The following is a 19,008-nucleotide window of genomic DNA, read 5'->3' as shown; positions in this document are numbered from 1 at the left end:
GGTCTTACCTAGTTGGCCACCCCTGCACTAGTATAACGTGTGAATTCTCTATAATGGTGAAAGAAAATAACTTGAAGAAACTTATACAGATGAATTTTTCAAAGGGGCGTGGTTGGTGAAATCCGAAACTATGAGGAAAAGCGAAACATGTTTAATGAAGTCACGTGGCAGATATTGATAAAAACTAAAATATCATTGAATTTATAAATACATATCCAGTCAGAAATCGAAACCATTAATTTTGAAAAATCTTATCACTCTAAAGGAATCTATACTATTATATAAAGCTGAAGAGTTTGTTTGTTTGAACGCGCTAATCTCAGGAACTACCGGCCCAAACTGAAAAATTCTTTTTGCGTTGGATAGCCCTTTGTTCGTGGAGTGCTATAGGCTATATATCATCACGCTATACCCAATAGGAGCGGAGCAGTAATGGCTAATCTCAGGAACTACCGGTCCAAACTGAAAAATTCTTTTTGCGTTGGATAGCCCTTTGTTCGTGGAGTGCTATAGGCTATATATCATCACGCTATACCCAATAGGAGCGGAGCAGTAATGGCTAATCTCAGGAACTACCGGTCCCAACTGAAAAATTCTTTTTGCGTTGGATAGCCCTTTGTTCGTGGAGTGCTATAGGCTATATATCATCACAGTATACCCAATAGGAGCCGAGCAGTAATGGCTAATCTCGGGAACTACCGATTCGAACTGAAAAAATCTTTTTGTGTTGAATAGTCCTTTGTTTGTGGAGTGCTCAAAGTTATATATCATCACGCTATGCCCAATAGGAGCGGAGTAGTAATGGCTAATCTCAGGAACTACCGGTTTCAACTGAAAAAATCGTTTTGTGTTGGATAGCCCTTTATTTGTGAAGCGCTATAGGCTATATATTATCACGCTATGACCAATAGGAGCGGAGCAGTAATGGCTAATGTCAGGAACTACCGGTTTGAACTGAAAAAATCTTTTTGTGTTGGATAGCCCTTTGTTCCTGGACTGCTATAGGCTATATATCATCACGCTATGACCAATAGGAGCGGAGCAGTTATGGAACATGTTGCAAAAACGGGGAAAATTATTAGTTTTGAGAGAAAGTAAAGTAAAGAAGAGTAAACGGTTAAAGTTATGCAACAATGATATATGACAGGATTGTCCCTCTTAAAAAGTTCTAAAAAATATATTATAAAACAAAGTCCCCCGCTGCATCTGTCTGCCTGAACGTGTTAAACTCAAAAACTACCCAACGTATTAAGATGAAATTTGGTATGGAGACAGTTTGAGACCCTGGGAAGAACATAGGCTCCCGGGACACTACTACTTTTATAACGGAAAACTTTAGCCTGAAAAACTTTATAACGCGGGCGGAGCCGCGAGCAAAAGCTAGTTGTAGATATATGTACCCATTTTCAAGATCATTGCAATATTTTATTTGGTCAAATTAGAAATTAACTGTCACTAATAACTAGGGATGTTATGGAGCTCCGTAACCGTAACCGAAACTATCGGATATCCGAAATAAAAATATATCCGTAACCGTAACCGTATCCGTTAAAAAAGTTTCGGACGAGTTACGGATAATATGTTTCGACAGTTTTTTGGTCACCGCTCACACGCCATCTTGTATATGTAGTTTGTTTGTAATTTCTAGTCAAAACATAACCTCATTCATAAATAGTTTTTTTTTTTATTTACGAGTAGGTACTTATTTAATAAAGTGAAGGAATAGTGGTGTGTTACGTATTAAATTGATTTATAAAGACAAAATGCGTCCAAAGTATAATAAGTACTTTAATTTGGACACTTTTTGATCAAGTTAAAGGTAATTTTGCAAAATGTAAACAGTGTGATAAAAACTTTTCACGGAGAGGAGGTGGTACTACTTGACTGAAACTTCATCTCAAATTAAAACACAGAGGTTTTCCGAACACCCATGTCCCCCAATTAGTTCATCGATAATTAATAATCGACGATGACGACGAACGATAGTTAGTAATCGTCGCCCTACTGTATTACATAATATTTTTATTTTACTTTAATCTAATATCCGTAACCGAAACTATCCGAAACTAACGGATAATCCGAAATAATTACATATCCGTAACCGTATTTGAAACCGATATAATTTTATTCCTATATCCATATCCGTATCCATATCCGAAATTTCATATCCATAACATCCCTGCTAATAACCACATTAACATTAGGTTTACACACATTATTTCAACTTTAATGCTAAACAACCATTATGGTTAGTAACTAGATTTGATGTCGATATGCCTATTCTAAAACACCCTGTACAAGCTTACTAGTTATCATACAATGTCCCCCACAACCAATCAACTAAAATACCGTTTCGAGATGTATATCATTTATTTCCTGTACAAAAAATATAATACTGTTGCCACAAATTTATTCAACAAGACAACGCGCAAGCAAACATAAACATATTATGACGATGGTTAAAAAAATTATGTCTTCAAACTTCAAATGTAAAATAAGACGTTTTAAAAGTACTTATGGTTGCAATATGAAATCAATTGTGGTAGGTATTTTATAACTGCGGCAAAATGTGTCGGATACCAGAGATACAGTTCAACTACTAAATGATGGCTGCACTGAAGTTAGGTAAGAGTGGGATCGGGGTTCTGAAACGTGTAGAAGACAGTGTCGTAACTAACTTCAGACCGACCTACACAGCTGCAGTATTGTACGTAGTCGAATAGAAAAAAAACAATTATATGGAATCCTCAACTCTAAGATACCGCATTGTTTGTCATAAATGATAATTTAACCATTTCTGTTGCGTTAATTTAATACCAAGAAATCTCAAGGCTTCAATCTGATATTTACTTTTATAATAAAATTAATATTTTCAAATGAGCTTCATCCATAATCCGTGCACGGGATTGCAAAATATCACAAAACTAGTATCTACTTACAAAGAATAGTTTAATCCAACATGGGAAAAGAAATATTTCACATCCTGATTCCGTGCTAAGTTAATTATATCCACAGAAACGTGAACTACAAAGCCAATGAATGCACCACAGAACAAACTTAAAAGTCAAAACAAATATTTGGTGATCAAATATCGAAATTAAAAAATCGACGCCAATTGGTTTTTCGACCCGTCGCGAAAATAGACCAATCACAATGTTTGTTTGAACATGCTTACAAATTACTTTTTTAATACCGCCGTAAGGCATTTCGATACATGAAGCTAGCTTTATATACTATTTCACATCAACTATGCGTCCATCCTGCTAGGCAAGAAAGTTTATCGACAATTATAAAGCTGCGTACGTAAAAGATGCAAATTGCAATACAAGCTTGATTAATGAAATGTTAGGGTGAATGCACCAGTTACGTATCTTTTAAGTTCAAGACGACAATATCTAAAAAAATAAATCATTAATCATGTTTTGATTAAACTATTAAATTTATTGCCTACCTTTTTGATATTAATACATAAAACGACTACACATTATGATTGTGACGTAATAATTAATAAACATGATAAGGGGTGATACTTTACTGTCAAATATAGGTACCTTCGCCCTATACGTGGCAGCACGATTTCAAATAGCTGCGGACAAAACTTTGTACATAAATAAATTCGCAATATACGAGCTTTATCGTCATCATAAAAAAATAACTGGCAAAAGTATACCAAATTAATAATTAACTAATACAAATTAAAAATAGCTAGAATTTGTGACATTTATGGCAACACTAAATAATAACACTTCCCAATGCCATGGTTATCAGAAAATTCAACATAAAATGGAAATGTATAACAGACATGCTTTTACGAAACAATTTCCTTGAAAACATGCTAATGGGGTTTTAAATTCACAAAGGTTTAATAAAATAATAAAGATTCAGTTGGTCGTTATTTTATTATGTTATGTCTGATGATATATAAATTGAACTTAAGGGATAAAATGAAATAAATATTTGATTTTTATTATAACACAGATAAAGCAAACTTTAATCTGTGTTCCAAAGTTACATTCTTATAAATAATGTTTAAAAGATTTTATTTTTTCAATATATTTTCATGCAATCGTAATGCACAATGTAATAATAAACTTCATTTCATTTCACTCATTAAGTTATATTCATCCCGATCTTATTTTAGTGATAATACAACAAAATTTGTGTCCACTGGGACAAACTTCTTAAAACAAAATCACTTTCCATCATACATTGTAAAGATAAGTGAGCTGCTCAACGCAAGTATAAAATATAGGCGGGAATTAAATGTGACTTGCAAACGCACTTAATTTATAAATGGAAAAACTTCATCACACTATAGAAAATTCATAATTTAAAATCTTAAATTTAAAGGCCACAATTCATATAAGAAACATAATAAGTTTGATAGTTTTGTAAACTACTTAAAACTACTTAGCAATCTACACTGAGGTTGTTTTATTTTGCATTTCAACTGTTGTATTAAATCGAATATTTTTAATGAGGGTCCTACTTTCATTTCTAATAGTTCTATGATTTCGTCCTTTGTTAGCTGCAGCATCATAGGTCCTGTTATGTTGGCGAAGTTAACACAGTACGGTTGGCAATCGTTGACTGTGAGAAACTTTGCCACGTCAGCAGTCGTCCAGTTTTCTGGGTCGATAGTGTTTAATATATCTAAGGGCACTGTGGTGTTGACTAGTCTAGGTATTATTTTGTCCGTTTCTTCAACGGGTTCGGGTATTTCAGTCCCTTCCTGCGATGGTTCTTCGGGGACAGCCTGCAAACAATAATGTCGTAAACTCACATAATTGGCATGTTACCTAAATCTAAAGTAAAACATGAGTTAATTTTTTATACGTCGGTCCGCTTGTCGAGATCTCCAAAATAGCTAAACGGATGTTTACGGGACTTTTATTAACATGTTGAATAATTTGTTAGTAGAATATTATAATCTAATTTTATACCTAAAAATGGTTTCGCAAATGTTTATAAAAACAAAATGAATAACATACCATATAATCATTACTTTCCTCTGCGACTTGCTCGTCTGGTTGCTCGTCGTTATTCTTGATTCCATAATCAATATTTTTACTATTCGAATCATCTCCTTTATTTTCCAATTCTATTTCCATTTTGCACTCTGTTATTTCTAGATCGGGTCTCGTTTGCGTGGTGTCTGTGTCCGCTGACACTTCCGACACACTCGTCGGTGGCGATAGACTCTTAGTGTCACCCATGTCCGAGTTCTGAGAGCTCTCCTCCGTTGTATTTGGGGGATGTGGCACCATTTTTGAACCTATTATTAGAAATATTCTATCAGTGATTTATAAGAGTGGATACACATACATGTGTGTGTGTGCGTGTGTGTGTGTGTGTGTGTGTGTGTGTGTGTGTACCTTGTCGCCGCTTGCGACGCAGGTGGCGGGGCGCGGGGCGGCGCGCGGCCCGCGGCGGGGGCTGCAGCGGCCCCTCGAGGCGGTGCGCGACGGCGCGGCACCAGCCCACCGGGTACACGTCGGTGCTGTGCGCCCACAGCCACTGGTCGTACTCCGCGCCCCACCCGTCGAAGTGCACCTGCAACCACCACCCACATCGTACTTTTTATCTTATTTTTTATTGAATATTGTAAATGCCAAATTTTGTGAAGACATTAGGATGTTTCTATGTTTGCTAGAAATAAACAGCTGAACAGATTTGAATGAAATTTGGCACACTGGTAAACGATATCTGGGATTAACACATAAACTACTTTTTATCACGGTAATTTGTATAATATATCCCACGGAAAATAATTCACATTTTCATCTGATTTTTTAAATAGATTGCGCTGACGTTTTGGGATTCATGTAACAAAAACTTTTTACGCAGGGGAAGCCACGAGCAAAACCTTTACTAAATAATATTCTAGATGCTCTATCACAAATCACTTTTAATTTTTCACATTTCCCCTCAGTGTAAATATTAATGGGCCGTGATCATCACTAATTCTTTTATGGCCCATATATGTGTCGTATGATGTGGACTTTTTCAAGCAAGGATTCGAAAACCCCGGTTTTCGATAACCAGCCACGATTAAGCTTTAAATCGAATCTAGTCCCATTCATTCACCAGCATTTCCTAGAAACTGCGTCAATTAAAAAGATACTGCGACGCACCAGACGTAACAACTGCGCATGAGGAAAAAAAAGCGTTTCAATTTGCTTCAGTCGACACCATCTCCAATCACTATTGCTAGATGACCCTAATGAAATCCCCTCACAATTAAGAGAATAAATAGCTCTCAGAAATTTTGGTTTTGTTAAATAAAATGAAATAACAGAGCAATGAAATGTTGCCTGGGTTTTTTACTGTTCAAAATGGCTGATTCTTCAATTCACGATGCTATCACATATAAACACCTTCCACTTCCACTCTCCTATCCTTCCTCCATGCAGTTATAAAGCACAAAATAGTTACGAACAAACTATCTGGCTGGCTGGCTTTGATATTCATGAAATACCTTCAACAAGTCAGCGACGACCCTGGCGATGGTGGCGACGCAGACGAGCCGCGGGTCCATGAGGTCGGCGCACTCGAGCCGCATGCCCGCCACGAACCCGTGCGACACCACGTGCCCGCGCGCGCCGAACAGCGACCGGTCCGCCGCCACGCCGCCGCTCAGCACCAGGTACTCCTCCCATCTGAACTCATCTTGCGCGAACCTGTACAGATATTTACTATTAGAAACGGAAGCGAGTTGATTAAAAAAAATAAAAAGAACTATCGCTAGCTACAGAAATACTTTCGCCAATAATTCACCAACCAACCGATCGTTACGATTGTCCACGACCAACTACCTAGGTCTGTCAAACGCTCAGTCACACATACCCTCACAATAGGGTATTTGACATTTTTTTAAAATGTATGTACTACGATAGAGGACTATTCACTCATAGCATGAATTATATTTTTATTGTTAAAATATGCTCAATTTATTAAATATCCGTGATTTTCTTTTGTCATTTATAATTTCGCGCTAAAACGCGTTGTCACGTGACGTTATCCCTGTGTGATGTCATCGCTCACATACAAACATTCGTGTCAGTTCTGACACCTAACCTGCACCTTACAACAAAACAAATTGTCTACGATTTATATCTGCTAGTTGTTACTTTTCCCACAAAAAATGAATATGCCAGCATATAAATATTGTTCAGTGCCTTTACGTAATAACTCAACACCACATAATCCCGATAAATTGTTCATTCATTTGCCAAAATCAAAAGATTTAAGAAAGAAGTGATGGACTTTAGCACGACGAGATCCAAAATATATGTCGGATAAATCGACGATTTATTTTTGTGAAGTTCATTTCAATGTAAGTTTATAGTTGTATATTATGTTATAAATGTTGTTGTCACCTAAAAAAATAATGTTTTAATATAAGTGTCAAATATAAAGTATGGTTTTTGTAACCTCGGTTTTTTTAAAGTTATGAGCGCGTGCCATCTGTTGTTCTATGTGTCATGCAGTCTTTACTATATATTTATTGTATTGAATGATGCAATGTTTATGAGATGACGTCCCTAGGAATGGCGGCCGGCATCGCGTCGTTTTAGGCCACGAGAGATACAGATGGCGTATCTAAAATATTTACAATACGTTTAAAACAAAAAAATCTATTTGATAAATATTGTCGCCCACTATTCTTTCTCCTGGAGCAGTTTTATATTTTTTGGTTACACCAGTCAAACACCCTACTGTTTATTCTAACATTACATCTTTTACTTATCTATACTATTGTATAACGCTGAAGAGTTTGTTTGAACGGGCTAATCTCAGGAAGTATTAAAGCACATTTATTGAAGAATGCTATAGGCTATATATAGCAGTGAAACAGTAATAAAAAATATTGCAAAAAGTTACGCAACAAATATGTATGACGGAATTGTGCTGTGTGTTTGAACGCGATAAACCTAAAAAAAATTTACGGATTTAGATGAAATTTGGTATTGCGGTAGTTTGAGAGCCTGGAAAGGGCAGAGGCTACTTCCTATTCTGGTAAAATAGCGTGACTTTTATCACGGTAAACTATATCCCAGATAAAACTTTTTCACGCGGGCGGAACCGCGAGCATAAGCATATATAATAAAACAGAACCTGGTTTGTCTGTTATCTGTAGGTGCAAAGAAAAGTGAAAAAAGTCCTTACTTTTTGTCACCCCAAGTCACCCCCTTGGGTGACTAGAGTAATCTAAACTTTGTCAGCTTGTTTTTTGTTCGTAGGTTTGTAGGGGCTAATCTCTGGAACTATTGAACCGATTTTTAAAATTCTTTTACTAATAGGAATCTACATTACTATAGCTACAGTACTTACCCAGCAGGCGGCACCAATGGAATGTTATTCGCCAACGCGAAACCCACGGGGAATATGCACGGCGACCGCTGATGGTAGCAAAACCAATCGGCCCCATTCGCGTCCGCCGGGTAGCAGTCTATCCTGATCATCATGTATCCCTCGTTCAGTATCTGCATCACAGTCGCCGCGCACACGGCGGACAAGTTCAACGGATCGATTGCTTCCAACTTCATCCCCTCTGCGAATAATGGCGGCTCGTTCGACGGATACTTATAGAACATATCAGATGTGGTATCATTTGGTAGTAGGCGACCAGTGGCGACCCTCTGACAGTAACTCTGCGGCGCGTCCAGCGGGTGACCAATCCGAAACGCCCAGCCGACTGGATGAATGAGGGGCGAGTCCTCGTGACACCAGAAACCATTGTCCTCCGGGGAACTGTCATAATATTTAACGTGCAATCTTTTTCCAACTATTTCACAAACTGTGGCCACCTGAAAAATAATTTACCGTGAGTTTGGTCGCTTGGTAACATATTGCACTCGTTGACGGTTAGGGATTTTATGTGAAAATTATAATATAAGGCTTTTCACATTAAAAAAAATACATGGCGTGTGCGGATCTTATTACACCTCGCAAACTTAAAACACATAAATTTGGGCACCAAATCTAATATCATTCAATGTACTAACCTTGACTTGTGAGATTCTGTTTTTATCGACAACTTCCATGAGTGAACCGATGGAAAAACGCGACACTAGACTATCATTAAGTTTACTGTAGAAATTGGCTGGAAGTGTGCGTGCACCGGTTAACTGTTTCACCAAGAACCTTGAACGAAATTAATATTCCAATTATAATAACGAAGTACCTACACGTTAAATTATATATTGTGGAGCATATTTAAAATAATATGTATACTCGAATTTTTTATTCCATGAAGTGGTTTAACAACTGTAAATGAATAAATGTTGCCAGCTTATTGCTGTTTTATGGTTAAAAAAGAAAAGAGATCCTATCGACCAAACAAAACGGCGATGTCTCGTTTGGATTCTATATTATTATTGAAAAGAAAAGAGTCCAGAATTCACACACTCCAAATTCTCTTATTTTCATTTAACTGCTACAATCAAATTACTTTGTCAAATTCAAAACTCGATTATAGCACGATGTTATCTACACATAAAATATTATATTCCAATTAATTTCGAGCAGTGACATAGGGATTTTCTACTCAGCATCAGTCCGGAGTCTGAAATTTGTGGCAATATTCTCGCCCCCTATCACAACATGATACAAACGACTGTCGGTAAAAAAAAATTACTTTAGTTGCACCTCAACGCCTTAAGAGATAAAGGCATGATTTGTTTCAACTTATTTCCATATATATTTTTTCCGACTAATTTAGAGCGAGGCCCCATTAGTGCGTTGCGCTGCGTTGCGTCGTCGCAGCGTCGTCGCTGCGTCGTTTTCCATACATTTTTTATGACGTGCCCCATTAGACCGTTGCGTCGTCGCGCGCGACGTTTCAACGGATCGACGGACAAGAGACGAAGCGGGGGGAGGGTGATGCGCTGCGTTGTCGGAGCTCCGCTGCGCCGACGGACAGTGATGCACTGCTAGAGGAGGAAGCTAGAACTGAGACGCAGCTGCGTCGGCGTGCATACCCTCTTGCGTTGCGTTGGCGCAGCGTCAACGCAACACAGGTGTGGCATACAATGCGTTGTTCCGTTGCGATGACGCGACGCAACGCAGCGCAACGCACTAATGGGGCCTCGCTCTTAGTGCGTTGCGCTGCGTTGCGTCGTCGCAGCGTCGTCGCTGCGTCGTTTTCCATACATTTTTTATGACGTGCCCCATTAGACCGTTGCGTCGTCGCGCGCGACGTTTCAACGGATCGACGGACAAGAGACGAAGCGGGGGGGGTGATGCGCTGCGTTGTCGGAGCTCCGCTGCGCCGACGGACAGTGATGCACTGCTAGAGGAGGAAGCTAGAACTGAGACGCAGCTGCGTCGGCGTGCATACCCTCTTGCGTTGCGTTGGCGCAGCGTCAACGCAACACAGGTGTGGCATACAATGCGTTGTTCCGTTGCGATGACGCGACGCAACGCAGCGCAACGCACTAATGGGGCCTCGCTCTTAGTGCGTTGCGCTGCGTTGCGTCGTCGCAGCGTCGTCGCTGCGTCGTTTTCCATACATTTTTTATGACGTGCCCCATTAGACCGTTGCGTCGTCGCGCGCGACGTTTCAACGGATCGACGGACAAGAGACGAAGCGGGGGGAGGGTGATGCGCTGCGTTGTCGGAGCTCCGCTGCGCCGACGGACAGTGATGCACTGCTAGAGGAGGAAGCTAGAACTGAGACGCAGCTGCGTCGGCGTGCATACCCTCTTGCGTTGCGTTGGCGCAGCGTCAACGCAACACAGGTGTGGCATACAATGCGTTGTTCCGTTGCGATGACGCGACGCAACGCAGCGCAACGCACTAATGGGGCCTCGCTCTTACTAAAACTAATACTTACTTCTTCCAATCTGTGTATTTATCTTCAATGCTCCTCGGCGGTATCAGAGGCTTGCCGCGTGTCGCGCACCAGCCCACTGGATGTACTTCTGAACAGCATAAGTTCACCCAAAAATCCTTGGAATCGTCACTGCCAAAACCTTCGTAGCGCAGCAGACCCATATAACCTTTAACCTAGAATTGTAAGGTACAGATTATGGTATGTTTTTCCAATATGCAGATTAACTTTAGATGAATGACTAAATACTATAAAATGTGTCAAAATAACTAAGTTGTTCACTGATAGAATTTATCTGATAATTTTAAAATCCGTATTCAATCAGATGATACGTTTTTTTTCGAAATATGCCTTGAGATTTTTAACCCATGTGCTGCAAACTAACTATGCGGGATAAAATATACAGAACCTGAATTATATTGTATTACACTCACCAAAAATTTACTAATAATTATCATAGATCAACTATAAAGTTATTCCTATTTAAAAGAACAACTGCATTTAACTGTATAGCATGACCCATCATCCATCGCACGTCTTTTTCGCAGCCCGCTAGCTACCCCTAGCATCTTGTGAACTCTTTATGAAATATTATAATAATAATAATATCAGCCCTGTATTATATACTTGCCCACTGCTGAGCACGGGCCTCCTCTACTACTGAGAGGGATTAGGCCTTAGTCCACCACGCTGGCCTAGTGCGGATTGGTAGACTTCACACACTTTCGAAATTCCTACAGAGAACTTCTCAGATGTGCAGGTTTCCTCACGATGTTTTCCTTCACCGTTAAAGCGACCGATAAATTCACAAAGAATACACACATGATTTTAGAAAAGTCAGAGGTGTGTGCCCTTGGGATTTGAACCTGCGGACATTCGTCTCGGCAGTCCGTTCCACACCCAACTAGGCTATCGCCGCTTTTTATGAAATATTATTTTATTCTATTACTTACTTTCAGCACAGTCGCCACCCAAAAGTAATCACTCAGTTTGTCTGTACTGTTCTCGCAGTCTGTATTCTTGACCTCCACTTTCATGCCCTCAAATGTGTTGTCCCACATCTCGTGCAGGGGTGCATGTTTGAAAAGGCTTACTGGTGCCGCAAGGAAATCACAACCAAACAATTCATCTTTCCACTCATAACTGTTGGCGACTAATGCAGCTGACTGCTTTATTGGTCCAGCCTGGAAAATATAAACACCAAATATTTATGTTTGGACTCTGAGGTCAAATCAAAACATGGGGAAAAATGACCAGCAGTACTTTGGAAAAAGGGTGGCTATCTTAAAGATAAAAGTATTGCTGATGAAGAAGCTATGCATGTTAAAGTACCTGTAAGTCACTCAATGTAGCTTGCCATTGCTGGAGCTGAGGTAGTGGCTCCAACGGTATCATGCCAGCCATGTGCTCTGCACCCTCCATTAGCTTAAACCTCCAATTGCAGTGGCGCCGTCTTGTATTACTTGCGTGACATCTAAGTGAACAAAACTTATTGTTCCTCGGATAAAACTGTCTGCGTCGGCCAACACGTCCACACAACTCACATATTGCTAAAACAAAAGTCATAGTAACAAATTTAAATGAAGAAAAAAAAACCCTATAAGTGCATACCAACTGTCAAAAGTAAGATGGTGAAGTTCCTACTAACACCATAGTTGTGTGAAAAAATTACAAATAAAGCTTAGGAAAATACTCTATTGCTCTAAATCAACAAGGGTTAAAATATGTTGCAATTTTTATCTCACTGTTTTAAAGCGATTATATGGTTATTTTACTTTTACATTACTGTACATTTGTCTTTTTTATATTACAAGGGAACAATTCTTTTTCAACTTACAATTCGTGCAGATTCAACTCTACACAAACTTTATAAACCCTTTTAGGGACTATGAGGGAAAAAATATTAATTGCAATGAAATATATGATTCCAGAGATTAGTGCAAACTCTTCAGCTCTATATTAATATAAATACAGTTTTTTTAGTCAACAAGAGGTTGAATAATTAAAGTTCCAAAAGAATTCATTTTGATACACAAATTACATATAACTTACAAATTGTAAAATGTAATGTCACACACATGCCCTCCTAACCAGTAGTAAACAGGACAAAGCATTTTTTTACACATATTGCCACCCCCCTGCAAGTGCCGCCTGAAGCTCACCGACCAACTTCCTGCCCCCAACTACACTACGGTTCCATATTAAACCCTTCATCAGTCAAAAGTAACAAATACCATGAATAATTCTAAACTTAGTATAGGAGTTTATTTTTATTTAAATACTTTAAAAGTGCTTATGAAATTAATATATCTTTTAATACGTCCATATGTTTCTCAAATTGCTATATTATATATATAATCATAACAAACCATACTTACTTGTTTGAACACACTTTATGCAATTGTCACAAGAATATAACATTCTCATTATTATTTGTTCTTAATATTATTTTAAAGTATACTGAGTCTATATTATGTAAGTGGAATTACTGTTGTCTATCTCGTGAGTATTATACACTGTGACTTTATAATTATTATGAAATTGAAAATTTAAAATTCTATATGAATAATAGAGTTTAAAATAAATACCAATGTAATAAAATGAAATATTTTTTATAAACATTAATATTAATGTTTACGAATAATCAATGAGAACTTGTGGGAATGCAACTAAATCTCACTTCACTACTATCACTACAAACAATGCCATTGGTCCTACAAATTTTTCTAAGTAACCACATTTTGGTTCCTTGACTTTTGACTTTAAAATTACAATGTATATTATAACCTAACACATATACAGGTCCATTACAGAATAATATATAAGATTTTATTGAATCCTGGTGGCATTCAATAGGTATGTATGTTTTTACATTTCATTCTTAGGTTCTTAATGCAAATGGAGCAAATAAACAGAAAAGACTAGTAAATGTTTAGTGTTAATGCTTGATAGGTACTAAGATAGAACTAATAACTAATTCTAGTCTAAAAAAAAATTATTCACTAGGTATTTACCATTTTTTAAATTATTAATAGTTGGAACAAAATTATCTCACACCAGATATTTTTATAGTAATAAATATCCTTAATTACTAGTTAAAGAAGTGACAAACTAACTACTAGACTCCTAATATTCAATATTTATTTATTAATTTAATACTGTCAACTTCTTGGGATTCCAAAAACCTTTTTTCGGTCAGTATCCTATTTAAACTTAAGCATCTTACCTACAAAATTGCTACAATCAGGGACCTTTTTTTATTTAGCTCCTGTTCGGAGTCTTGCTCTGGAACTAACAAGGGATACAAAGAAAAACAGCCTCAAAAAGATTTGACACCCAGAACTTTGCATTATAATATTTAAAAATACAAGTTTAACAGTTAGCAAAACCAATACAATTTCTCTACTTATATTAAATTTTTAACACTATCAATGAATCCTTTTGGTGCATTGCTTACTTATAATAGTAAAAAACAAAATAAAAGAGATAGACTAAAATGTACTTTTTATGGAGTGAATGAAAATATAATAAAATAGCAAGGGGCTCTTGGCCGGTATAACATGAGCTCCATAAAATTTTAAATAAATTTTATTATTTTTCATTCATTTCATTATTGATTAACTTGTGAATTGTACTGCTAATTTTCAGAAAAAATTATAGCTCTTTTCACCACACCATTGCATTGTGCAAAGGACCATCACAATATTTATTCATTCCCCACATGAAAGAATATACAACTCACAGTTGTAGTCACAAGTGATTTAAAAATATTGAACAGTGAGGTACATTAGATCCTACTGTCAAATGTGGTGCTGGAAGCCAATTGCCTGTTATAAGGAGTCTAGTGTTTACATTGTTGCTGGTTTAGAACAACTTACAAAAGTTTTCAAAACTATCTTTTAAATATTATATTTGTTTTGTGAACATTGTATGTCGTAAAGTTTTAATGCCCTTTATGTTTTGTCGTTCGTCACTATATAATTTATTAATATAACTCGATTGTGGTACAACCATATGAAAGTGCTTTTCTAAAATGTACAATCAATATTGCTGATATATTTGCAATAATATCGATTGCTCATTTATGTGTATTATCACGCAAAGAAATTTAAACATGAAAACAACACCGAATCAATAAGGTGTCAAAAACTCACCAAAACTATCCTTTTCCAAGGGAACTATTGTTAAATCATCAACATTCGTCTCGTCAGTTACATCCGACACAGTATTTGAATTTACAACACCGCCGACATTATAATAGGCCATACTTATTGAAAAGGCACAAAATAAATGCTGGAAGCCGTAGTCGTAAACACATGTCTAATATTGTACCGTAGCCTTGATGCGAAATATCCTAGTAATTTTGTAATATAACAAAAACGCGATTTATACGAACAAGTAACCAGGGTTTCACTTTATTTAAAACATGTATATAAACATTAAAACTGAATTACAACAAAATTGCTAATCGAAGTCGAAACAACAAAAATCTCGTTTACGAATTTACGAGTCTACCACTCCTCAGAACAATGACATACCACTCAGCGTGAAGAGTGGTGACATAAAAGAAATATCGATAATATCGATTTCGATATCGCGGCAGTTCAAAGTTAATACTTACTATTCACATATAAAAAAAAAACTAAAAATAGCACATATTATTTGTACAACAGGAACATTCACAATTGTGATTCAACGCGAATATATTTTTATTAGCTTTCATTGACGTATAAATATTAAATGTTTGCGTTTATTCCGTGTGTGAACCTTTTTTTTTTTAATATAATTCAGTATATTAATAAATAACTCATATCACACAATATATAGCTTGGCAAAGCAGTTGTGCGTGCATTTCAAGACATAACCGAAGATCATCGGAAAAACTCATGTCAACATTTAAGAAAAATTGAAAATGAATATTACGAGAGAGAACATTCAGCATACTCCGTATGAGGATATTGAAAAAATTGTAATAAATTGAAGATGACGGTAGCAGTTCTTCAAAATCACAGGATGATTGTCCAGCCAGCTCCAGTCATGAAAATATGGAAATTGATTTTACTCAAATACAATATTTGGAAGAAAGTTTCTCAGAATGAAATTGAAATATTGTAATCGAATTAAGTATAAATAAACAAAAAAATCGGAAGCAAAACTTTGGTTTTATTGGCTGTTTAGTAAAATTCCATAATTCTGAAATAATTTCTCAAACTTAAAACATGACATACTCTAATTAAGTTTGAAATATAATAGCAAGTGATTTATTTAGATCAATATTATTCTAATCAATTCGCAATTTTAGGTATATTCCGTTTTAAATTAGAATCAGTATGTAGTTAATTTGTTTGTAAATTTGTACAATGACACAATAATTCGCCATTGCATGATAATTTTATTTGATCGCATGTTATATTTCATATTTTTTATTAATATCTAAAAGTAATACCAAGTATCAAAACTAAAAACCGAACTATATGGGGCTGCCATATGAATGGCCCAGTGGCGCCTCCATTTATTTCTACATTTTTTTGCCAAGCTGTACGTTTATACGTAAGGTTCAGGTTTTTCAGTTTTGACACATAATTAAAAATGTTATTTTTTATTATGTGGATAAGAGGCATAATATTCTATAGACTGCAGTCACGAAGCTAATAATTACAAGATCAATCTAATGATATATGATCAATCTAATGATATAATGCCGCAAATACTGATTGGTCTCCCGTTGTCGAGGCTGTTTCATTAGATGAAAAAGTCGCCATACTCAACAGCTTGATAACTCAGCTATATGACATTTATGCCCCTCTGCGTGCCATCAAGCGCAAACATCTACCTGCTCCATGGCTCACTGCCGAAATCAGGGATTTAATGCACAGGAAAACAGTAGCTAAAACCCGGTATAAGCTTCGTTCTAATGATGATAACAAAGCCAAATATCTACATGTGCGCAATCGCTGCAATAGAGTATGTAGGGATGCTTATCGCCGTTATATTTACGATTCGGTCAGCGAGGAAGATCTAGCCAAGGTTTGGAAATTCCTCAGGTCCCTGGGAATTGGAAAGTCTGCACAAAGTACTCCTTCCTTCAATCTTGACATTAATCATCTTAAGTTCCATTTCTCTTCCTGCTCTTATATAGATCCTTCAATCAAGAACCTTACCATCAACTACCTCAATTCCTTGCCAATCCCCAGCCACTCTCCTTTTCTTTTCAGCCCATTTACCGCTGGCGATGTTAAAAGAAGCATTTTATCTGTGACGTCCAATGCGGTCGGTGTGGATGGTATCAGCCGTAATATGCTGATACCTTTACTGGACATCGTTCTGCCTACAGTCTGTCACATTCTAAATTTTTCTATCCTAAATGGTGTTTTCCCTTCCACGTGGAAAGACGCTCAAATTATACCTCTTCCAAAAAAACCTAATCCTCACAACTTTTCTGAATACCGACCTATATCTATTCTGCCCTACCTGTCTAAAGTTCTCGAGCGCCTTGTCCACTCCCAACTACATTCCTTTATTTCTAAACACTCCCTTCTAAACTCCTATCAATCTGGTTTCCGTCCTGGTCACAGTACAGTAACTGCGCTAGTCAAGATTACCGACGATATTCGTTTTGGAATGGAAAAAGGACAGCTCACTGTTTTGTCGCTACTTGACTTCAGTAATGCTTTTAATACTGTTGACTTTGATGTTCTCCTCGCCTTGCTCCGCTCTTTTAATATCTCGCCAGCGGTGATCGTCTGGTTTCACAGCTACCTGTGCGGTCGCAGGCAGAGGGTTCGCATTGGTGACATTGTGTCGTCATGGTGCAACACTTTAGCCGGTGTACCGCAAGGTGGCGTCCTATCTCCTTTACTTTCTGCTATCTTTATAAACTCCATATCCAAAAATCTTTCTTCCTCTTATCACCTTTATGCAGACGACCTTCAAATTTACTCCCAGGCCCCGTTGTCCGAGTTGAATCGTGCCATCGCTGCTGTAAATTCCGACTTATGTGCAATATCTAGCTGGAGTAATCGTTTTGGCCTCAGGGTAAACCCGGTCAAAACTCAAGTTATTGTCATAGGCAGCTCTCGTATGGTGAGCAGACTCGACTGGGCAGCTCTCTCTCCAATAGTTTTCGATGGAGTTACTATTCCATTTAGCGAAACCGTCAAAAACTTGGGGATCATATTTGACCAGTGTTTATTCTGGGGTCCACAGCTCACAGCGGTGAGTCGTCGGCTGTTTGCGTCAGCTGCATCTCTGAAGAGGCTCCGAAATTTTCTTCCCACTGCCACTAAAATTGCGCTGGCACAAACCCTGCTGCTTCCAGTGTTTAACTATGCGGACGTTTGTTACTTAGACCTGTCACAAATCCAACTTGATAAACTTGAGCGTCTCCAGAACTTTTGCATACGATTTATATTTGGCTTGCGCAAATATGATCACATATCTAAATTTCGCTCTAAGCTCAAGTGGCTTCCTATTCGTCTTCGTCGGAATACTCACGTACTTTCCCTCCTATATAATATCTTGTTCAATCCCTCTTCTCCCCACTATCTCAAAGACCATTTCCACTTCCTTCACGACGTTCATGCCCTTTCTTTAAGGTCGTCAGAGAGTTTGAAGCTTCGGACTCCATTACATGGCAGCGCATTCTTTGATAATTCCTTTGCCGTTCAGGCCGTTCGCCTATGGAACGCGTTGCCACTATCCATAAGGCAAGCCCCGTCACTAAACGTGTTTAAAGAAAAGGTGAAAAGTCATTATCTCTCTATTTCTACATAATGCCTGTTTGATATGTGTATATTTATATAATAATATAATGTATTTATTTGTGTTATATATATATATATATATATATATATATATATATATATATATATGTATGTATGTATAGTTTATAGTATGTAAATATGTATTATATTAATTTGTGTAACTTAGCTTTACAGTATAGTATCCTTTTATTTTAAATATTTCTTTCTCTATATTAAATTTTTATGTCTACACCCCTACTTTAGATTTTAAACTTAAGTCTCTGTATATGTAAGGTTGTCTGGCAGAGATCGCTGTTTAGCGATAAGACCGCCTATTGGTTCACGACTTTCGCTTAATAATTATTGTAATTACTTTATGTTGTATTCGGTGTTCATAATAAAGTGTTATCATTCATTCATTCATTCATATAT

General features: G+C 37.2%; 1 protein-coding gene across 1 annotated transcript; it reads right to left on the bottom strand.

Annotated features, from left to right (window-relative positions):
- Positions 1-2,351: 2,351 nt before the first annotated feature.
- LOC115443903 (polycomb protein Sfmbt) lies at positions 2,352-15,380 on the bottom strand. The gene is made up of 10 exons (XM_030169495.2): positions 14,989-15,380; positions 12,167-12,384; positions 11,788-12,018; positions 10,838-11,010; positions 9,009-9,147; positions 8,335-8,810; positions 6,479-6,680; positions 5,376-5,553; positions 4,992-5,275; positions 2,352-4,756 (listed from the first exon to the last, which is right to left on the bottom strand). The coding sequence occupies exons 1-10, from the start codon at positions 15,098-15,100 to the stop codon at positions 4,397-4,399; spliced, it is 2,373 nt and encodes a 790-aa protein (XP_030025355.1). The 5' UTR covers positions 15,101-15,380; the 3' UTR covers positions 2,352-4,396.
- Between the last annotated feature and the right edge of the window lie 3,628 nt (positions 15,381-19,008).

This window comes from Manduca sexta, chromosome 24 (genome assembly GCF_014839805.1).
Source record: "Manduca sexta isolate Smith_Timp_Sample1 chromosome 24, JHU_Msex_v1.0, whole genome shotgun sequence".
In the NCBI taxonomy this organism is placed as follows: Eukaryota; Metazoa; Arthropoda; class Insecta; order Lepidoptera; family Sphingidae; genus Manduca; species Manduca sexta.
This window is presented reverse-complemented; position numbering and strand designations above follow the sequence as displayed.